Source organism: Pimephales promelas, chromosome 23 (assembly GCF_988280905.1).
Source record: "Pimephales promelas chromosome 23, fPimPro1.hap1.1, whole genome shotgun sequence".
In the NCBI taxonomy this organism is placed as follows: Eukaryota; Metazoa; Chordata; class Actinopteri; order Cypriniformes; family Leuciscidae; genus Pimephales; species Pimephales promelas.
Genome location: NC_142791.1, coordinates 10,593,548 through 10,617,554, shown reverse-complemented (window position 1 = coordinate 10,617,554; position 24,007 = coordinate 10,593,548). Strand labels below are relative to the sequence as shown.

General features: G+C 39.7%; 1 protein-coding gene and 1 long non-coding RNA gene across 2 annotated transcripts in view; both read left to right on the top strand.

Moving 5' to 3' along the window:
• Positions 1 to 1,753, top strand: LOC148969405 (uncharacterized). The gene is made up of 3 exons (XM_089126453.1): positions 1 to 98; positions 191 to 246; positions 324 to 1,753. The coding sequence occupies exons 1-3, from the start codon at positions 79 to 81 to the stop codon at positions 1,700 to 1,702; spliced, it is 1,455 nt and encodes a 484-aa protein (XP_088982579.1). The 5' UTR covers positions 1 to 78; the 3' UTR covers positions 1,703 to 1,753.
• A 2,621-nt stretch (positions 1,754 to 4,374) lies between these two features.
• LOC148969403 (uncharacterized) overlaps positions 4,375 to 24,007 on the top strand; it is a 232,314-nt gene continuing 212,681 nt past the window's right edge. Inside the window, exon 1 of the long non-coding RNA XR_016149565.1 lies at positions 4,375 to 4,781. This is a non-coding gene — a long non-coding RNA (uncharacterized LOC148969403). The remainder of the gene's footprint in view (positions 4,782 to 24,007) is intronic.

Sequence of the window (24,007 nt, the reverse complement as noted above, 5' to 3'; positions counted from 1 at the left end):
CTAGTAGCAGTTTGAAATAGTAAATGCTGGGATATTTGGAGTACTCAGTTTTTTTGTTTGTTTGTTTGTTTGTTTGCCATGGAGCAAAGGTGGAAAAAGTGAGTTTATTCAATCTGTGCTTGGAAAGGATTCTGAAACTATTGAGTTTGTTATGTATTTAATATATTTTTATATATATGTGCACTTGTAGGTTACCCTTGTTTGTAATCCTCCTGATTTCTTTGAAGGATGCTTATGGGTTTAAAGGTATTTTTTTTTCTTCTAGGCATATGGCTAGATGTATTATTTATTTCTACTTGTGAGCCTTCTATTTTGTTTAACAGGTGGCGCTTCTTCAAAAGCTTACCACCAGTGGGGTCAGCCTTCTGACAATACTCTCTCACCTCATGCAGTCCAGTCTTCTGGGACTTTGCCTAATGAAGTGGGCTCAAGTTTATTCATTAACAGACTCCTGAAGAGAGCTTCACAGAAGCCGTTTACCTCTACCTTCACAGGCAACACTGGCATCAAGGAAAGGTCCTCTTCTCCCTTCTACTTGCAGGGAAGCACACCATTTGGTGGATCCCTCAAGCGTCAAGGTACCAGAAGACCGTTTGCCCCTGGATCTTCGTCCTATCCAAGTGTATCACTATCCTCCACAAAAGGTGCTGTCAGTCAGTCTGCTACAGTTCAGAGTTCACAGAAGCGGTTTACCTCTAACTATGGCACCCTGTCAGGGGCCTCTACTCCGGGAAGCACTTCTTCTGGTGGATCCCTCCAGCCACAAGGTACCACAAGTCAGTTTGCCCCTGCATCTGCATCCTATAATTGTCGTTGTGTATCGTTGTCATCACCCCAAGATGTTGCCAGTGTGTCTGCTAGAGTCCAGAGTTCACAGAAGCAGTTTACCTCTAGCTATGGCTCACGGTCCGGGTCCTCTACTCAGGGAAGCACTACTTCTGGTGGATCATTCCAGCCACAGGGTATCACAAGTCAGTTTGCCCCTGCATCTGCATCCTATAATTGTCATTGTGTGTCGTCATCATCACCCCAAGATGTTGCCAGACAGTCCAACCAAGAGTTTCAGAGCTATTTTATGTCCCAAAGCCAGAAGCCCCAAAGATGGCAGCCTTCCGGAGTTATTCAGACCTCAAGTGCATCACAGGTTAGCTCTCTGTCTCAAAGCTCTCCAATGCAGAGCAAATTCTCTTCCCTGTCTTCAGCAAGAGGCTCATCAGGAGATTCTGGAAAGTTTGTTTCAGCACAGGATGGTAGCAGAAGTTATGGTGGCCTTTCTCAAAGCCCCTCTAGCAAGTATGTTCCTGGATCCCATGCATATGCCAAACTTGGTTACCCTCCCCTAGCTGTTTCTAGTCAGTCTACCAGTAATCGGAGGTCAAATGGCCTGTATAGCTCAGACTCTCGGCGAACCCAGGGTCTCCTTGGTGTAGTTGAGAGAACTTCTAGACGTTCATCTGATGCTCCAATCCGTGGGAAAGTATCTGAGCGTTTTGTGACCTTGCAGCACCTCACAGGTTCCAACAGGGCTTCATCTTTAGGCTTGAGTTCCCAAGCATCTTCTGTTGGTATGTTCTCTGGTATCCCACAGACTGCACAGGCTCTACGTAAATCTGGTTCAGATGTCCAGCTAAACAAGCATCCGTTCTTCAAGCCGCTACTACTCCGCCAAGCGCCAAGGGACTCTAGAAAAACGGTATCGTAATGCTATGTATGTCTTCCAGAATAGTCATTTAATAAATGTTATGATAAAGTTTTTTTTTTTCTTGTGCACTGTAAAAATATTGATGGTTTAACTTAAAGTAAGTAACCTGGTTGCCTTAAAATTATAAGTTCATTGAACTGGAAAAAGTGAGTTAATACAATGAAGGAGATTAATTTAACAATCAGAAACTCAAAATTATGTTTTCTGAACTAAATAAATTATTTAAGTTGATCTGACAAAAGAAAAAAATGTTGTGACTACTACACTGTAAAAAAAATATTGTTGGTTTAACTTAAAGTATGTAACCTGGGTTGCCTTCAAATTTTAAGTTGATTGAACTGGAAAAAGTGAGTTAATGCAATGAAGTAGTTTAATTTAACCATCAGAAACTCAAAATAAGTTATCTCAACTAAATAAATTATTATAAAGTTGATTTGACAAAAGAAAATGTGTTGTGATAACAAATCTTGAAAATATTTTTTTTTACAGTGTGGGTTTTATGCAACATTTTAAAGGATATCTAATGCTAGTTGAGTATTTAACTTGGTAAAGGGTGCCATCTGGGTTTTCTGTGTACCAAATTGGTTAAGATTCAGTTGATGTATCTTAGTGACTTTTTTTTTTTTAGGCATTCACTGTGTCGCTAAAATTTGGGGACTTTTAAAAGTGATTATAGTTGATGCTGTATGCAATTTTGGAACTTGTAATCTACTTTTTAAATATCGCTGCTTTTTGAGAAATGAAATTGAGAAATTTGCATAATCTCTGTTGGGCAGAGATTCAAAACTGAACTTAACCTGAGGTTAATAAACTGACGATAAAATGGCTTCTCCAAAGGATTTAAGTTATAAACTAAAGTCTGTAGTAGTGGGCAGTGCTTCAAGGTTGTAGTGGGAGAATCATGTTATTCAGATGGCTATTTACAGTGGTCTGTAGGCCTGCCAAAGTTCACTGTTTATTTTTTAATCTTGCTGCTTAAGATTTCAGCCAGAAGAACATGTCAGGACAAACATCATGGACCTGCCTTTTGGTCCATAATAAATCTGTATTTATTTTGTGTTTATTTTTTCTAATTCTTTTGTTATTGCTTTTTTTGTCCAAAGCCTAAAAGAGTTGTGAATAAGAGCTTGTAAATGACATTCAGCAGGCTACCACAGAGTGGTGCTGTGGTCATTAAAACCAAGAACTAGATAAAAAGAACCCATTTATCATTGGGCTTTCTTCCACTTTGAAACTATTTCTGCCACAAGACGGCATCTTGCGTATGAAATTATGAATCTCATAATTGATTAAATGAATAATAATTCCTGATTAGAATTACATTATATATATTAGGAAAAGAAAAAACAACAACAACATGAGTTTAATATAAAGGCCAGATCATCCAAAATATTGCTGTGTATTTACTAGAGATTTGATGATTGTGGTCTGGTTCAACCCTGTTTTCACATTTTCATGTAATGTTCATCTGTGAAAATGTTACTTTAAATGAAATGCGTTATATGTTTTCCACTTTTTTCCGTCCAGCTGTGTGTATGAAATTGCTGCAACCCAGTGTGGGTTCAGTGTTTGAGGAATTTTGATGGTAAAAATGGAGTATTATTTCCACAAGTTTATATATATAAAGATGCAAAGTCATAGAAATAAAATGTCATTTGCGCAGTAGGGACCAAAGAGAAGGTGTTTGGGCATAATGCTCAATGCTATTTCCAGCACAGTCCTAACCAAATGTATCACAAAAAGCCCCAAATATAATTATGAGACATCAAGCCTGTTGGTGGAGGGGTGATAATTTAGGCTTGTTTTGAAGCCACAGGATCTGGACTGCTTCCAGTCATAGAGTCCACCATGAACTCCTCTGTATAACAATATTCTAGGAACAAATATGAGGCCATCTGTCCAACATCTAAAGCTTGGCTTTTAGTTTTAAAACGGAACAATGACCCCAAGGACACCAGAATATTAAAAATGATGTTAATTCAGCCAGCGCACATACCTGTCTATTTGCTTCCTGTTTTCGGTCGAAGCCCACAGTAGTCGATTGTCGAGTTCACATGCACGATCATTAGTGAATATCATCTCAAACCCAACACTGTGTGGTGTTCTGAGAATATCAGCTCAAATAGATAGTTCATCCGAATCAGATGTTGAACACACGGAGCAGGTTTGAGATGATATTCACTAATGATCGCACGTGTGAACTCGGCAATCGACTACTGTGGGCTTCGACCGAAAACAGGAAGCAAATAGAGGTATGTGTGCTGGCTGAATTAACATCATTTCTATTAATATCTTTCATACCTACTGCCGTCAGATTGACTGTGATCACTCCTAATAACATCACTCACATGGCTGTGAACTCGTAATGACAAATCAAGGATGTTAAGAGGCTAAAAAAAGCAAGTTTAGAACATGCCCTATTGAAGTCAACAGGGTGCGAATTTTAAAAAGACGATAACACTGTGTAGGCAACACCGATTTTTGTCGTTTTTGTCTGTACTGACATCACTCTAATTTTACAAAAAAAAAAAAAATGAGCTCAATGTTAAAATTGACCGGAGTTCTCCTTTAACTACTGTGGTAGGAACCTTGTGCAGGTGGTTGTTTGGGTAGGGGGAATAATAAAGCCGTGGGTTCAACAGATACACTGCTGTGGTCCTTGTGTACTAGAGCCTCCTATAAAGGTTACAGTGTACCTATTAACCACGTAACATGGTGTCAGAAGTAAAAACGTTATCTTAACAAACATCTATAAGTAGGAGATAACAGGATGCCGGCAAGTTTTTTGTCCACTCCCTTTTTGGTGATCACTTAAAGTTTGGGGCTAGCGAGATCACAGACGGCAACATTAATTATTTTCAAGTTTCGCCACCAGAGAAGTTCACATTAAAAGCCGAAGACTGGACTAAGTGGATTAAACTCTTCGACAGACTTCGCATCGCATCTGGATTGGAGACTGGATTGGAGGCTTTCCTAGAGGAAGCAAGTAAGCACGACACTTTCAAGATGAAGTTGGAAGCTCACTTTTTAACAGGCAGAAATGTGATCTTCGAGAAGGCAAAGAGGCAACAAGAAATGGGTGAGTTGGCTGACAGCTTTCACACAGTGCACACACTGCATTGCCTAGCGGAGCACTGGGGATACGGGGCTCTGCGTGACGAAATGGTGAGAGATAGACTCGTAGGTCTGAGAGGTAAACGCTAGTCAGAAAAACTACAACTCGATCCTGAACTCAATCTAGAGAAAGCAATTAACGAAGCTTGACAAAGTAGGTAAAGAAGCACTAAGTAAACTTTAAACCGGATATCTCCAACACTCAGCTCGACAGCATGCACATGGCAGCGTAATAGCGTACGTCCAAAACAACCCAAGCCGCAACATAAGCAAACAGATAAAACTATGTGGTGATTCAAGATGGCATAGTCTACAACAATGTCCAGCTAGAGGTAGTATGCAATAACTGTGGGGAAAAAAAGGACATTGCACCAGAGTGTGGAAAACCAAAAGAATGTGTGAAGTGCATGTAGCTACAGTGATGGAGGACACTGATGAGGTCTCGATGACACTGATCGCTTTTCTGGGCTCACTGTCTGCGGACACAAATGGCAGTCTATAGATGACAGACATACATGTGGAAAATCTTAATGCACACTTTAAAATCGACACTGGCGCAGATGTCACTGCAATACTTGAAATGCTGTACAACCAGGGTCAGTTGAGCAGGCTGGAGAGGCCAATGAGGGTTCTGCTGGGGCCAGGAGGGACTCGTCTGAATGTGAGGGGCACAGACTGATCTCATGAAGTAGCGTGTGTATGCCGCGCCAATTCGTATTTCCATTTTTGGCGTGCTATCAAGACGCATAATCGCCTTTCGTTTATGAACGCCGTTGACTTAACGTTATATAAATATATGACTTACCTCAACCCCGTCCCTAAACCTAACCGTCACTGGGGTTAATGGCATTTATGACTGTTCCCTTACCATCCTAGGTAAAAAAAAGATATGACTTACCTCAACCCCATCCCTAAACTTAACCGTCACTGGGGTTAATGGCATTTATGACTGGAGATTTGACTGCGTGTACAGACACGCGGAATGACGCGGACGTTAATGGCGTAGACATACACGCGGATAGCTCAAAATGTGTAGAGATAACACGCCACCTGACTCGAAAGCGGCGTGTATGTTTACGCAAAAGTCATGATGTCATGTTGGAGGGGCAAGTTCACCGCCACTCTTAGAAAGAACAGTAAAAGTAATAAGAAAGAAATATACGCTGTGGAGGGGCTGTGCACACCACTGCTTGGTAGGCTTGCTGCAGTGGCACTGCAGTTGGTCGCCAGAATAAATAACATTAGCCTGGATTCCAAAGAAACAGTAAAAAGGGAGTTCACAAAGCTTTTCTGTGGATTTAGGAAGATGGAGTACTGAACAACATAGTACTGAAACCAGGCGCGCAGCCTTTCTCCCTTTCAACCTCCATGCGCATCTCCCAAAAAAAGGTCAGATAGGAGCTGAGAGGTCAGAGAGGAGTTGAAGAGTTCAGATGCAAAAGCCTCTAAGTGCCATTTGAAATTTTCTTCTAGAATGATAATTTTTATCAAGCTTGTATATTTAAGTTCAGCGATTTCACTTAAATGGCAATGATGATTACCTATTAATTGTTATTTAAGTGAAATTACTGAACTTAAATATACAAGTTTGCTAAAAATCATCATTCAAGAAGAAAATTTCAAATGGCATTTAGAGGCTTTTGCATCTGAACTCTTCAGTTGGAATGCATGTAGCAGCAAGAAGTCATCTCAAGTGTAGCATTCATAATGGTGCATAGCGAGTGTTTCACACTGTGAGTGTGTGTTTTGTTTCAACAAAAGGAAATTCAACAGGTGCCAATCTACCAGCATTAGGCTACTATTAAAGGACGTTATAAAATATACTGCACCGGAATAGACTTTAGCCTATTGGAAAACCAACCTAGAAAACACTTTTCAGACTGGGTGGAGATATCCAACTTTATGAAAAAATAAATAGACTACTACTGCCTATTGGCACGGACTAGCAGCCATCTTAAACCGGTCATCCGCTCCGCTCAGTATAATCTTTGCCAGGTGCAATGAGCTGTCAGCGCATTTAATGAATAACATCTCACTGAATACCGAACTGATTTTCACGCGGGGTTTTTTGCTGCAAAGGCCATACGTGTAGCTATGATACAGGACTGCTATGCAACACAATAGGAATACGACCGGTTCAAGATTTACAGATGGTCAGGTCCGGATTTCTCAGTGCCCAGCGGCCAATAGGGCATCTAGTCTCTATATGAAGAGTTCAGATGCAAAAGCCTCTAAATGCCATTTGAAATTTTCTTCTAAATTTTATCAAGCTTGTATATTTAAGTTCAGTAATTTCACTTAAATGACAATTAATAGGTAATCTTCGTTGCCATTTAAGTGAAATTACTGAACTTAAATATACAAGCTTGATAAAAATTATCATTTTAGAAGAAAATTTCAAATGGCACTTAGAGGCTTTTGCATCTGAACTCTTCATATGATATCTATAGTGATTCCTACTCTGGCGGAGTCTGTGCACTCGTCTATTGACAATACCATGGCAATTCTTGTTGGTAGACTAGCACCTGTGTAGAATTTTGTTGAAAGCCCAGATAAAAGTAAAAAGCTACTATTTTGTGTTGATCCATGGCAGTTCGACTTCACGAGTGCATTTCTTTACACAAGCGCTCTGAGCCAGTGGACGCGCACTGTGAATATTATGAATTATTATGAATATTAATATTATGAATTGTTATGAATGCACACACTTCTGTGAAAGACTTTAATCTCGAAATATTTCAACTTTAATGTCGAAATATTTCGACTTCAATCTCGAAACATTTCGACTTTAAAGTCGGCATGAAATTAAATTTGAAAAATCTTCTTTTTGTATGTAATATTGTAGCGTTTATTATAAATGATTTATGTGTGCACGTCATTATTTTTTTTTTAAATTTATGTACCCTTATAATCTTTAATCAAAGACATTACCCTTCCCTCTTCCATCGAAACGACCTCTCTTCTATTTTGGTCACGTGCAATGGCGAAAGGGTGCGGCCAGATCCGATGAGGGTGCAGCTATCGGTGCACCGCCTCTCAGAGAATCGCATTCAAATCTGCCTCCATTTTGTTTGCAACGCCCAACCTCCAACGATCCAATCAATTCCCGAAGGACGAAATCAAGCCCTGCCCTACATTTTTTTCTATTTTCAGAAGACGTTTCACTCGGATATATGTCACGACAAGGAAAAAATGACGATCTCAACTTCCGTTTCAAACATTTTGAGTTTAATCTTGAAATGCTAGATTTATTTATTTATTTTTTTACATTCCACAAGGTGACAAAATGATGACGGCAGAAAAGGATGTCAGAATTTTCTTTTTAGTATTCCTTTAAAAGGTATCAGGAATGACTCAGACTTCAATGAACTGCAGAAATGTTGGCATTTCTGCCAATCTACTGTACAATATAGTGAAATTGTGGTAAAAAAGGAACTTGTCTGAAAAAAGAAAATGATGATAAACCGTAATCAGCATATACTCTAGATCGTTTCCTGCTCCTGACTAAATGCTCACTTCAGAGCATCTGTCAGTCTCTATATAGACAAGTAGTGTTTTGTAAATGAGAAATGTTTTTGATGAAAGCTCTTGTAAAGCTCTCGTCTTTTGCAATGGTACAAATCCTGCCATACAATGCTCCACTTGGCAGCACATCTCTCTTTTTTTGTAATCATCATTAGAGTCATTTGTCCTGCTGCTCCAATGTGACCTCTTTGTCACGTCCCATAGGTCAACATGCGTCTGCTCAATACTAAGGCCACTATCATGGACAGATGTGTCAGTGGCCCTCAGGTCAGTTATGGATTATTGTCATGACACATCACCTTTTGATGTGTCACATTTTAACAACATATTGTATGGTGGGTAGAGGTATATGAGAAGAGTGGTGAGAAAGCAGAAGACCCTCAGGTATCAGTTCATCATAATATCATCTAAATGGTAGAGCTGGTAAAGCGTAGCATGTTTAATGTGTGCTATGATACAGTTATCATCATTATCTTCTCTGGCCTGCCTAACAGCTTTACAGTCCCAATGAGCTTTCTTGGCAACAATATTTGCCCTACTTTATGAGAACATTAATCACATGTCCATGTACTTTAAGTCACATCATTTCCCTGATGTCCTGGGGCTCTGCTGCAACCTCTCTTACAGTCCTCCTGGATTATGTTTATTCATACTGTGAGCATCCTCAACAATTCTAATGATGTCAGTGTATTTTTTTGTCTGCTGCCCTTTTGCTCATACATTTTAATATGGAGCCCCTAGCAAGAATGTTGCATTAATGTGCCGCCTGCAATGATGATATATTTAACTTTTACTTTGTTAGTTTGTATGCTGTTATAATCAGGTTGATTACTGCCAATTTTAAACTGAGGATTCAACACATCAGCATATTTATATAAATGTATATTCAATCCCCATGGGGTCATATTACAAGCTGACGTAAACAAGCGAAATAGTAAAGTAATCTAAACAACTGAGGTGGCAGTATTAGCATGCAGCAAAAAAAAAAAATATATATATATATATATATATATAAAAAATGCCCATTTCTGTTCGTACCAAAGGTAATTCAAGGATTTCAGTCTGATGTGGCTCGGATGAATGTTAGTTGCATAAAGTGAGAGAGGTCAGGTATAACTTGACTCATAAATTAGATTAAAATCATTAGAATTTAAAATGAAATATACAATTTAATTTACTAAAAAAGTTCAAATTCCACACATTTATAAATGATTTTTACTAATTTTTACCAATCTTTGTTAATGTTACTTGATACAAATATCTTTGTTTCTTTCTTTGTTCATGTTAGTAAGTTTACAACGAATTAACTAAATACAACTTTTGATTTTAAAATGAATTTGAAAATGTCGTATTAAGTAAGTTTAATAAATGCAATAGAAGTTTATTTTAAGTTCATGTTAATAAATAACTAATGTTGATGAATGAAACCCACCTATGAAATATAATCACATGTTTTTAAGGCTGCTGTCAGCTATTCTAAGATTTTCACGATTGTGAGATAAACCACAGAGACAGAAGCCTTACAACTCAGGGTCTAGCAATGCTTATGTTTTGTACAATAAAATTAAATGTTTCAGCCATGAGATTTCTGCAACAACCTTATGTTGTTCACTGTCCATTTAGTGAAGCCTGTGAGAGAAGGTGAAATAAAATAAAAAAATAAAAAACATACACCCAGCAATGAAAATTTAATTTATTGTGCCCTGAAACTGAACTCGGAGAAGACCGTGGCCTCTTTGACTGCGTGTTGAACCCGGGAAAAGTGCCACAGGCATGTAGAAATGTGATACAAGTTGGTTAGTAATGCTTTAGCTGTAATAATGCTCAGATAAAAAAGGGGGGGAAATGTGCATCTTAACAGAGACAGATCTTACAGAGCTGGCAGAGCTTCAGCACTAAACATATGGAGAGAACTGATCTGGCTCTATTTAATCAGCCCGGCAGATGACTGATTAGATGGCCTGATTCCTCCAATTATTTACATTTGAGGCATCCATGGGATCCTTAAGCAGGCACATTAGAGCTTGTTTGGAGTGTAAATGAAACTGGCCAGAAGTAAAGAAAAGTAATACGATTAGTGTAGTGCTGGTCAGTGCAGTAATTACCTGCATGCTTACAAGAGAGAGATGAGTGGTCAAATTAACAGAATTTTCTGGAAAAAAACAACAACAACCTTATAATACAATAGGCATTGTCAACCTTATAATACATTGAAATGCATTGTCATATGCTTGGATATGACTCAAAGCTTAAAATCAATGAGCATGTCAATTATTAATCTGGATGATTTATGAAGGTGGCCCTTAATATTGGTCATAAATTAAGATGCATGAACACTGAACATAATACTAATCTAGCATATATTACATTCACTGTCTGAATAAAAAACAACCCACTTCTCTTCGTTACATTAAGTTGTTGAGGATCTAGCCTTATGTTGCTTAAGTCTGCTATGGCCACCCCTAATTCCACTGTAACCCCCCTCCCCCTACACCGAGCCCATGACGATTATTTATACTTTACGAATTATTATTATATTTTAAGGGTCTACACATATTATCAAACATATAATCAAAAAAATTGTTCATCAAATTTCAACAGCAACACACAGGCAGGAAATGCTGATCCGCTACCCTCGGATTACAATCTATGGACGGAGCCTACGCCAATGAACTTTGCAAATAATTGCCTGCTGGGCTGTCAATAAATTGATGCTTTGTTACATCATTTTATCTCCCGAGTCTTTCTGAGAACTAACAATTGTGTTGTATCTTGCTTTGACTGGGTGTCTTGGGTCACCCGATACAACTTCCAGAACGTAACATATTAATAGATATATTTTTTGTCTTGTGGTAACCGACCGTTTTATAAAAGCAATAGGATACCCTATGCGTGCTTTACTGTGAATGTGGTCACGGCTAAAGGGGTTGTGTCATCATGACTGTATTCACAATAACCCACAGCACAGCCTTTGAGACCTTATTGCTTAATTGGCTTAATTTTGACATTTCATTGATCTACGAATAAATTAGAATATTACTCAAACTACTTTTTCCTCTTAATCTTAAAGTTAATTTTGATACATTGAAGCACAAAGCTGAGTTAAAGGCTTAGTTCACCCAAAAATGAAAATTAAGTCATTAATTATACTCACCCCCATGCTGTACCAACCCCGTAAGACCTTCGTTCATCTTCGGAACACAAATGAAGATATTTTTGATTAAATTTGAGAGCTGTAAAACTACCGCATATGCTCCTAAGGGACTGGCTTTTGACGGCCCAGAAAGTCAATGAAGAAAATGTTTAAATATTCCATGTGACTACCGTGGCTCAACTATAAGTTTATCAAGCGACGAGAATACTTTTTGTGCGAAAAAACAAACAAAAATAACGACTTTATTCGACTATTCCTTTTCGTCCTTGTTGGCCTGAAACGAGACTTCCATACGATTTCCACGACGCATGCACGAGAATTGCGATCTCCTTTAACTACTTCAGTTCAATTCTCGCGCATGCGTCGTGGAAATCTAAGTAAGTCTCGTTTCAGGCCAACAAGGACGAAAAGGAATAGTCGAATAAAGTCGTTATTTTTGTTTGTTTTTTCGCACAAAAAGTATTCTCGTCGCTTGATAAACTTATAGTTGAGCCACGGTAGTCACATGGCATATTTAAACATTTTCTTCATTGACTTTCTGGGCCGTCAAGAGCCAGTCCCTTAGGAGCCTATGTGGTAGTTATACAGCTCTCAAATTTAATCAAAAATATCTTCATTTGTGTTTCGAAGATGAACGAAGGTCTTACGGGGTTGGTACAGCATGGGGGTGAGTAATTAATGACTTAATTTTCATTTTTGGGTGAACTAACCCTTTAAATGTGGATGTAGAATTCATTACGTTTTGGTCCAAACAGCTGAGCTCACCCTTTCATTCCAAACATTTGTGAGCATAATTCATATGTGGGACCAAAAACACTGGCGATGGAAGGAGGAACTGTTAAAACCGAAATCCAGCCATGATCCATTTTATTTCTGGTATAATATCAAATTACCGCCTGTCTGAGAGCACACTATAGACAGCTGCTATTGCCTTGCAAAGCAAAGAGATATTAGCTAGAGAACTGTGGCCTATCACCAGCCACTGTGCAGAAGGAAAGGCACATGGTTAGCTGACGGGGGAACAGTCAGGTGGCCAAATAGGCTTGGCTCAGCCAGACACAACCAACATTTCCCTGAAAATCATTTCCAAACATTGATTAACGGAATGGCGAGTGTGTAAATGCTTTCTCACATCCCAGATGGGGAGAAAACTCCAGGGTTGTTTTCCTCTCAATGCAGCCTGTTCTAAAGCAGAGCATTCTATCTAAAGTAAATGGAATGTTGAGAAGGGTGCTCCGGGCATTGAACATGATCAGCTTTACCAGAACGGGGGTATGTCTGAGCCGTTCCGAGCACTGTCAGAGAGATCAGTGAAGTCAGGGTGACATTTGCTGGAAATAACATTTTCTGGAGTGTCATCCAAAAGACCATATCAGTGATACTCAGCCAAGCAGCTGTACAGGAGCCATGAGAACACCACCCTCATTCAGCTGGCATATCGTTGAGGGACATTAACTAGAAAATGAGTTCTCTTTGTGCCTTTCCGAGCAATCTTATCAAGTGCATAAGAATACAAGAGAAAAAGAGACTTGCAATGCAAGACAAAATGGAAGACATTCTATATGTGACACTTCAGCAGAATTAAAATGCATTTTTGCATGCAACTGCACTACAGTTCGATTGTTTTTCTGTTCAACATGCACTAGACGGACACATTTGACCACTACACTCACGTCTTATGCACGACAAGGTGTTCTAAAAATGCGGCAATCAAGTTAGAAGTTCGGCTTTTAAAAAAACACGTCTCTAGATCTTTCTTCATTCCACCCTGTCTCTTTCACAAACTGCTCTGAGACACACAAGGTTGTGGATCCATTTTCACCTTATTTTTTTACCTTTTTACCGTGCCTTTTTACCTGCATGTTCTGTGATATAGCCCATCACATCTTTTGCTTTGTAGACATAAGCCCCTTTCACACAGAGATTCCAGAAAATACATGGATAATGTGACCCGGCATTTGTCCCGGGATTGTTTGATTTCGGTTAATTCACACTGCCAGTGATTTGCCGGGATCTGTGAGTGCGTTCACACACAACCCATGAAGATACAATGACGTCAGGATGAGACGTGTAACGTACGCGTCAAAAACATGTACACGCGTATACCGTTCCACAAAGCTGGTGAACGATCTCAGCTTCAGCGCGGATAGTGAGGAGCGTCTGTAGAAAGCGTTTTGAGAGGTATTTTGACAATTTGATTAAACACATGTGAAAATGTTGGACTCTGGATTCTGTCCAAGGACCTCAAAGGCTGAGGATCATAACCCATACTTGGAATTTGTCCTCTGTATTTAACCCATCCAAGTTAGTGCACACACATTAGGAGTAAGTGATTGAACACGCACACACACACACACACACAGCAAAACGTGGACAGACAGTGGGCAGACATTTTTGCTTTGGTGGTTACGATTGGGGGTTACTTCTTCCAACTGATTCCAAGATAACTTTTTATTTTGTCTGAAGTTCCCTATAAGTTTACAGCTGGTAATTAGCTGGTACATCTGGTAGACCAAACTGAACTAGCAAATTGAACAGTTTTTTCCATGCTTATGGAATATTTGAAATTAAATACTATCTGAATGCAATTACTGGTAATTGAGTAGCTAGAAACTGAGTTACCATGTTTAAAAGTAAGCTACTTGGATGTTCCACCAGCACTTATATCTATCGGTTTTCATATTTTAAGAATGTTCTACACTGACTGCATTTGAAAATATCAAAATGCAGAAAAAGGATGAAAAGCCAAAAGGTTATATCCTGCAAGTTCACCTTCAAGAGAACAGGTGTGTGTGTGTGTGTGTGTGTGTGTGTTATCAGATTCCTATCCAGCTCTCTGATTTTCTGATTGATGGCCTCATCTCCTCCAAACAGACATGAAGCCGTAAGGAAAGGGGCTCGAACAACTGCCAGTGGACTAAGGAGAAAAAACAGATATGTGCTTTTGCTTTCTTCAAAAGGTAAAATTCGTAAATAATGAAGAGACAGATCCTGCAGCTAATCTGAATTTAAGCGAAGTGTGCATTTTCAGCAGCACGCGGTAATTGTTAGGCTACTCGCGTTCGCATGCGTTGAATACCATCGGGTGTTTTGAGCAGCTGTGTTGATACTCGCCACACACCCTTCTGATTGCGTAATGTGTGTAAAGGGTGTCTTGGATGCAAATATAATATTCTCTGTTAATTATATGAACCTTAATGACGAAGTTTCTTCCCCCACATCTATGTCTAAATTTATTTGTGAGATCTACAGGTAACTGTCACGCATAACTACTCATGGTTACAAATGGGTTTACAGGCTATCTATATAAAGAAACACTCTGTGGACAGTTGTCTTGCAATTAAACCACAATTACCATGTAGAGTGGTGATTGATTGGGTGACCGCACAGCACAACAAGCAGCAAGGTAGTTTAATACCCTGAACGTTGTTAGACCTATTTCAGGAATCACTGAGGTGTATTACTATTGGAGGGAAAAAAGTGTTGTAAATGTATGTCATTTGGGGACTAACATGACCTTTACGCTTCAGCAAACAGCATTCCAAGATAATAATTGTTTTATATCAAGTATATATTTATTCTGATATTAATATATCATATAGTTATTGACTAACTGCATAATACATTATTCTGGCTATACATTACATATCTATCCACCAAAAGAAAAGAAAAAAATGCACCTGTTCAGTCAGATTCAAGAGCTGTGTAATAAGGAGCTGGTGCTGCTAATTCAATTTATTTTTAATTAAACAGGACCCACAGCATTATGCCCTTTTACAAAGTCTTGATTATTTATTATTTTTTTTTTTTTGGTATCCACTAAACAGTAGGTTTTGCAATAAATTAATTTTATCTGATTGGTTTGCTAGACCATTTGACAGCAATACCAACGCAATTTCAGTCATTCTGTCTATGCCTTATTTATTTAAATCTGCCATGAATCAGAACAATACAAACAGGTAAAGCTTGCTGTGAAATTTATTAAGCACACTTAACAGACACGGCAGGTAAGTTGAATTAGCTTGAATCAATGGATGAAGGGTTCTGACGAAGTCTCTTATCTGTAAAAATGTAAATGGAGTCTGGGCTGATGCAGACAGGCAGGCTGAAGAAGGTTGGCTGAATGGAGATTGGAGATGCGGGTAGCAGGTTGAATGTTCCAAGGTAGCAGGTACGAGGCAGGCGACAAAGTCTTTGGCATGACTGAGTTAGTAAGTCGAAGTACTATCAACGAGACCTGACAACAGAGTGAGGGAACTGGTAGAGTTTTGAACAGTGAGGGAAGTGACTGGAGATTAGTGACATGTGATAATGACAGTTGCAGGTGATGCAGAACGATTGCACGGAGTGAAGAGGTCTGGCACTGACAATGCAGTTTTCTTGACAGTACCCCCTCCTCCACGGCCAGCTCCTGAGGACGGAAATGACCGACCACTACCTCTCGGCACTGGACGACTGGGATGAGCTGAGTGAAAGTGTAGGATCAAGTATTTCATCACGATGAACCCAACATCTTTCCTCAGGGTCGAAAACTTCACAGTCCATGAGATATTCTAGTTGGCTGCCCCATCACCAGGAGTCAAGAATGTCCCAGACGCAATCGATGTTCTCGTCTGCAGGGTCCACCGGAGGAGGAGGTACATCATCAGCACCAGACCCTGGGGAAGAAGGAGAGAGTGGATCAATGTATGAATTGAGCAGGGAGACATGGAATGAAGGTGAGATGCGATAGTGTGAGGGGAGAGATTGAACTGCCTCTGTATTGTGAACAGAGCAGGAGGCAGCAGCAAAGGTGAAACAGCCGCTGGGTGGAACAGAGCAGGAGGCAGCAGCAGAGGTGGAACAGCCGCTGGGTGGTGCAAGGCAGGAAGCAGCAACAGAGGTGGAACAGCCACTTAATGGAGCAGATCAGGAGTTAGCAGCAGAGATGGGACAGGCACTGGGTGGAGCAGCAGAGGTGGAACAGCCACTGGGTGGAACAGAGCAGGAGGCAGCAGCAGAGGTGGAACAGCCACAGGGTGGAGAATGGCAGGAAGCAGCAGTAGAGGTAGAACAGCCGCTAGGTGGAGCAGAGCAGGAGGCAGCAGCAGAGATGGAATAGCCGTTGGGTGGAGCATGGCAGGAAGCAGCAGTAGAGGTAGAACAGCCACTGGGTGGAGCAGAGCAGGAGGCAGCAGCAGAGCTGGAACAGCCCTCTACGCGCAAAACAGACTTTGTGTTTAGGGCTGAATTCTCTATGCTGGCAAATCCTCTAATTATAACAAACAAAGTGTGGATATTATGAAATATTCATTGTTCAGTTAGCTTCATTGATAATAACAGAGATGTGTGAGATTATGATGAACTGTCAGATTTTTAGAAATTATTTTTTTTAGAGATTTAGAGATAAAATTATTTTTAGAAATTAAAGGGAGTGCTCTTTGCTCACATTCAGTCATGCCAAACTATGCATGCAGTAGCCTGCTGGCTTTTATGTTGAATTAAAAGGAGGTTTTACGACCACATTCCTGTGGAAGAGAGTGCATGTGCAAGAGAGACACAATCGGAAGACAGAAACAATCTTTAATACAGACTTTGCTACATTAATCATTGACTAACTATTGATCTATAAATGAACATGCATAAAACTGAAAGAAACAGCGTAAATGGTTGACTGTCTTGTGTACTATTATGTATTATGGAATGTACCTTGGTATACAACCAATTAACGATCAATGTAACCTCACCTGTATCATGCCTACTACCTAATTAATCCTCCATTTAATGACTCACACTTTGATGTGCATCACCTTCTTCTAGAATGCAGTGCATTAATGAAGGTATAACCAAGCTTGGGACAAAGACTCATAAATTAACTAGAGCAACCTTCCCACTCAGACATTTTATCTTGTTATTGGTCAAATCGATCTTCCTCAGGCTTTATTAGAGATAGTCCACATGTGACCAGCCCTCTCTTAGTTTTTCATCCAGCAGCAAGTACTGTTTCTTGCGATACTGGGGAACCCAGTATCTGGCACTGACAATGAGCTTTGGTTTTGAAAGACATTGCGGCGGTAATGAGTAGCATAGCTATGGTTGAAATAGTGATCTTGCTGCAGCTGCTGATGCTTTGTCTGGTCATTTGCAGATGCCAAAATTCAATGTGTTTCTTATGACCACAGCAGCCTTCTAATCAAATAAACAGCAGATAGCTTGAAAGGGTCTGCCGTGCTATTGGAGCAAAGAAACGGCTCCATTCCAGCTCTGCGGTAGACTGATGCCTGTGAATCAAATAGCAGAATTAACTTTTGATATAGTAAAACTTCAGCATTAAATCATATCTTGCTGTGATGATTGTGTCATTATTTACTCAAACTTGTGTGACTTTAGTTCTTCCGTGGAAACAAGAAATTTGATTGAACAATCATTTCATGCTTTTCTGCACCTAAAATGAAACTTGTATGAACACCCTTTTTGAGTCCATACAACTCATGTGTGTAAGACAACTTACGTATAATAATATATAAATAATATGTATTTAAGGGGCCAGGCAGACCAATTTAGCTCAAAAGGAATTATCAATTAATTTATAGGGAATCTGAATCACCTATACGCTGAATCACTTATACGGCCGAGTAAATGACTCGTCCAGCGTTCATTCGAACGGGCCATAACTAACCTCTGCAGCGGATTTAAATATCCAAACTATAGTGAAACACTATTTATAAGCAAGGTAACTTCGATCAGCAGTTTAAGACATTAAGAGCCCTATTTTAACAATCTGAAACGCAAGTATCAAGCGTACAGTGCAAGTAACTTTGGGGCGGGTCTTGGGCACTGTTGCTATTTTACTGGCAGGATAAATAACTCTTGCGCCCGACGCAAGTTTAAAAGGGGTTGGTCTGAAGTAGCTTTATTAGTCATAGGTGTGGTTTGGGCATAACTGAAACAAAACCATAAGAGCCAGATCACATTCTCTTTAAGAACATGATAAATGAGGTGCGCTTGTTCCATGGCGCATTTCTATTATAACGGCACATTTACCAGGAGCGCTTCACAATCAGTTCACAGCCGAGGAGATCGATATTCTCGTCAGGGCCATAAAAGAAAGAGAAGTGACTTTGGGAATGGGACAAACCCACCCAAATTAGCTTCGGTTAAACATTCATAATAATTTGGGTAAATGTGTATGGACACAACAATGATTTCCCTCGTGTTGAAATATTTCTCCTTATAATAATGTATCATTTGCAAAAAGTAAAATACATCTGTGCAGATGAGAGAATCATCTACAGTGTATGCGCATTGTTCAAACTCTGTATTATGGCCAAGCTTGCACGCTTAAAATAGCATTTCAATGTACGTGCCATTGACTTTAGACTAGCTTTTTTTCTGGTCATTGGCGCAATTGTTTTCTGGAACTGCAAACTAGGGAATGTTTTTGCCGAAACACGCCTCCTTTTTGCCCGACCCGCCCAGGGAGCGCAAGTTCATTTCCTAGTTTACCGGTATATGTCTGTAGAGTGACTTACAACTGAGGACTAAACCAAGTGAGTCATTGTGAAACAATGCAAGAAGTGCTCAAAATACAAAGTTCAGACATTGCTTTGAGTAGCACAAGCCAGATAAGTGAGGGTTTAAAGGAAAGGAAAGAATTTTTCTTTTTGTTTTCATTGAATGCTGTCAGGGATTCTGCATTCCAGATTAAGGTGGGCAGATCCTTCCATCAGCATGGTACCGTGAATGAGAATGTTCTGGAGAGTGATTTTGAGGCTCTTTGTGATGGTACCACGAGCCGTCGCTCATTGACTGATCGTAGGGTTCTGGTAGGGATGTCGACTTGTAGTAGTGAGTGGAAGTAGGAGGTAGCTGATCCTGTGGTCAGTTTGTAAGCAAGGGTCATAACCTTGAACTTGATGCGAGAAGCGAGTGGTATCCAGTGCAGAGAGATGAACAGAGGAGTGACGTGGGCCCTTTTGGGCTCCTTGAAGACCAGACGATCTGCAGCATTCTGCATCATTTGTTAGAAGTTTAGTTGCACATGATGGAAGTCCAGCCAGAAGAGCATTGCAGTAATCAAGCCTAGAAATGACCAGGGCCTGGACGAGAAGTTATGTTGCATGCTCAGTTAGGAAAGGCCTGATCTTCCTGATGTTGTGCACAGCAAACCTGCATGATCGAGCTGTCTTTGTAATGTGGCCTGTGAAGGTCAGCTAAACATCAAAGATTACATCAAAATTTCTGACTGACCTTGACGGGGTGATTGAGGAAGAATCTAGCTGGATAGTAAAGTCGTGCTGTAGAGACAGATTCGCAGGGAGGATGAGAAGCTCGGTCTTTGCAAGGTTGAGCTGCAGGTGATGTTCCTTCATCCATGCTTACATAGATGTCCGCCAGACAGCTTGAGATCCGTGCAGCTACTGTGGGATCATCTGGTTGAAATGAGAGGTAGAGCAGGGTGTCATCAGCATAGCAATGTTAAGAGAAACCATGTGCCTGTATGATGGGTCTCAGTGATGTGGTGTAAATGGTTAAGAGGAGCGGTCCAAGAACTGAACCCTGGGGAACACCTGTGGTCAGTTGATGTGCTTTGGATACCTCACCTCTCCATGAAATGAAGGATCTACCTGTGAGATAGGACTCAAACCAGTGAAGAGGAGTACCTGTGATGCCCAGTGATGAGAAGGTGGACAGAAGGATCTGATGATTCACAGTGTCGAAGGCAGCAGACAGATCCAGGAGGATGAGAACTGATGATTTGGAAGCAGCGTTTGCGATCCACAGGGCTTCGGTGACCGACAGCAACGCAGTCTCAGTTGAATGCCCTTTCTTGAAGCCTGATTGGTTGACATCCAGCTGGTTGTTAAGAGACAGGAAAGATGATACTTGTTTGAAAGCAACTCGTTCAATTGTTTTTGCAATGAATGGTATGAGAAAGACAGGTCTGTAATTCTCTAAAAGTGATGTGTTTAGAGTTGTTTTTTTTAAGCAGTGGAGTTACCTGAGCCTGCTTAAATGTTGTAGGGAAAATGCCAGTGTGGAGGGATGAGTTGATGATGTGTGTAAGAGCTGGAAGGAGAGATTGCATGTAGAAGTTGTGAGGGGATGGGGTCTAGAGGGCAGGTGGTAGGATGACTGGAGAGGAGAAGTTTAGATACTTTTTCCTCGGTTAGTAGAGTGAAGGAGGAGAGAAGGTTGTTTGCTGTGGGAGAGGTTAGTCTGGGTTCCTGTGTGAGAAACTGAGAAGTGACTGCTGATCGTTGTTGTTTTGTTAGTGAAGAAGCTAGCAAAATCATCAGCAGTTAACAAGAAGGTGGGTGGAGGTGGAGGTGGACAGAGGAGAGGGTTTAATGTCTTGAACAGTGAAAATGTGTTCGAGGCACTGTTGATCTTGTTGTGGAAAGATGAAGATAGCACTTTAATACTGGACTCAATACTTACACTTTTTTATGGTCTTTTTTTCTTTTGTTGATATTTTGACTATTATTGTTATTATTATTATTGTTGTTATTTTGTTCTTTGTACTGTCTTCTTTTTATTCTCCTTCTCTTTTCTTGCTAAAACTGCTGCTGGAATTTTCAATTTCCTTTTGGGAGTCATCCCTAAGGATTAATAAAGATAAGTCTAAGTCTAAGTCTAAGATTTCACAGCATGAACATCAGTAGAAAAGGTAGAGAGCAGAGATTGATTCCTACTGAGGTCAGATGTATCTTTTGATTTGCACCATTTCCTCTCCGCTGCCCTGAGTTCAGTCCGGTGTTCACGAAGAACCTCAGATAACCTGGGGTTGGAGGTAACACGTAGACTCAACACGAGAATAAACCTTATTGGTTCTCACACTTCAAGCGAACATGCTTGAGCTTCCATTTACCAACTGATTTGTGAGTTGATGAATATGTAAATAAAAGCCTAAATTCAATCTGTTGATCATTTAAAGCGATCAAGTCTCGCAGAAAATTTGGACTAAACCCCTCAATTCATATGGATTAGTTTTACGATCTCTTTATGAACTTTTTGAAGCGTCAAAGTAATTGTGTAGCTTTCTATGGAGGGATAGAAAGGTTTCAAATTTCATCAAAAAGATCTTCATTTGTGTTCCGAACATGAATAAAAGTCTTACAGGTTTGGAATGACATGAGGGTGTAATTTTTTTTTAACATACCCTGTTTAGCTGAAAATGTTTAACCTTATTAGTATACATGTATTCTTATTCTGCTTAATATAACAAGCTTAAAGTGCCTGCAACATTTCACAGAAAGGTAAGTTCTTATAGCATATATCTCATCTTAAAGTGTCATAAACCCCCCCCCCCCCCCCTGTTTTAGCATGGTTGTTCACACCTCAGAGTTGAAAAAGTCTCAAGAAACGGTGTGTAAAGCTGTGGAAATTTGAGAGTGTAGAGGGTGGAAAGCGGAAAGAAAACGAGCAATAAAACACAGACCTGTGACAGACTCATTATACAGACACATGAGTTTTAAAATATGAAGGAAACAAACAAACAAAAAGGGAGTTGTGGGCACTTAAAATTTATGTTGCAGTATTGATTATAAATTATTTATTTATCAACGCACATCATTATTCTTTTTAAATTCATGTGCTCTCATAATCTAATCAAAATAACTTCCCCATCCTCTTACAGCAACATCTTTTCTCTTTTCTAATGACATGTTCATTGATGTGAGGGCAGGACATGCTGTCACCCGCATGACATCACAGCCATAGCAAACCAATCCAATCGATTCCCCATGCATGGACAAAAAGAAGTTCTGGCCTACATTTATTATTATTATTATTATTATTATTATTATTATTATTATTGTTTGAGACTCTATTTCACTCAGATTTATGTCACAACTGGGAAGAAAATCTATCACAACATCCATTTCATGCCAACTTTAACTTTAGCGTTATTGCATCTAGCAGCAGAGGTTAAATGCCAATGCTAACAGCCAAACCTTGACCTCTTGTGGATTAGAAATAAAAGCCAAATCCCAATCAAAGAAAACAGAACTCCAGGGGTCTCATGTGCGCTGGAAAGCCAAAAATGGTTTGTTTTTTTTATAAATCACAACTTAATCATCAGAAGTGGCATACGCCTCTTTCAGGGCCTGCTTTGTGCGTACTCAACGGTTAAACGAGGCCCCAGATCTGTAGATTGTCTCCTCTCAGTGATCATCCTCTCTTCACAGGATTCTGCCTTTTTCAAGATCTACAGAAGATATGAAATCTAAACCAAGGTCGAGCTATTAAGACATATTTAGAACGTGGGCTGTCAATATTTCATTAGTTTTAATCCTGTAGTGAATGTCACATGACATCGATGCAAAGACTTTTCAAAAGACAAAAGACTTCAAGGCAAAAGATTGAATAGAGAATGGTTCAGTCAACTGAATTTATCATCTTAAGCACAGAGAAGCAATGTAAATATAACAAAATAGCTCGCCATGTGACAATGACAGAAAATAATGCAAAGTCATTAGCAAGGATACAGACATTTCTATTTAGTTGTACAATTAGTTTAAGGTCAATATCATAGGAATCATAGTTTCCCTTTCCTATTATTTTTAAAAGAAGCCTTTTTGCAATCCCTTTTTTTTGTGGCTTTATATTGTGAAAAAAAGTGTTTGAGTTCACAATTCACATACACTAACGTTGTACTCAGAAATGCCATTTTCTGCCTCTGTGAGCCTGTGATTTATTATGTGAAGGCTCACAAAGATGTTGCAAGTGTGTGAGAAAATACTTCAATTATAAATGATTTAGCAACTCTGATCATGGATCACACTAAACATGCTTAGTTAGAATAGGTTTGCTGATTGAGACATCAGATAAATTGCCTAGGCCTTCCTCTTGGATTGTTTCTTTTTTCATTGTCATTTTTCATTCACATTAAGATTAGACAGCCTCAATGTGATTATCTATAAAGCGCTTCACCGGGCTGAAATAATACATGAGTCAACTCATTGTGCCTCTTGTTGGGGTCAATTAGCTTCCCACTGACTCCAAAATTATCTTGATAACACTTGCCTCTCTTTGAGCTCAGATTATTGTTTTTTTTTTTTTTCATTTAAATGTTTAAATTTGATTTTTGTTAGTAATCTCCAGAACTGACATGGTCTTCTCCAAGACACCAAGAATTGTAACTCTTTCCCCACCATTGACGAGATTTTGAATAATGACAATGCATTAATAATGACAACTTAAGGACCCCTGAACGACCCCAGGGTTGAAACAGCGCAGTCTCATCCCAAGACGTCAGTATTAGATGACGTTATCGGATCCTAACTCTACCCCAGACCTAAACCTACCCCCTAAACCTACCCCGTCACCTAACTGACGTTAAAGGTATAGCGTCAGTTGTATGACGTCCCAGGATCGTCGTAACTGACGTTTAAGGGTACCCTAAAACGGCAGATGTTGACGTATGGTCAAAAGACGTCCCAAGACGTCAGTTATATGACGATGAGACTGTGTTAGTTGAAATCCAATAAAACCACAGAGACCGAGATTTTACATATGAAATTACATAAATC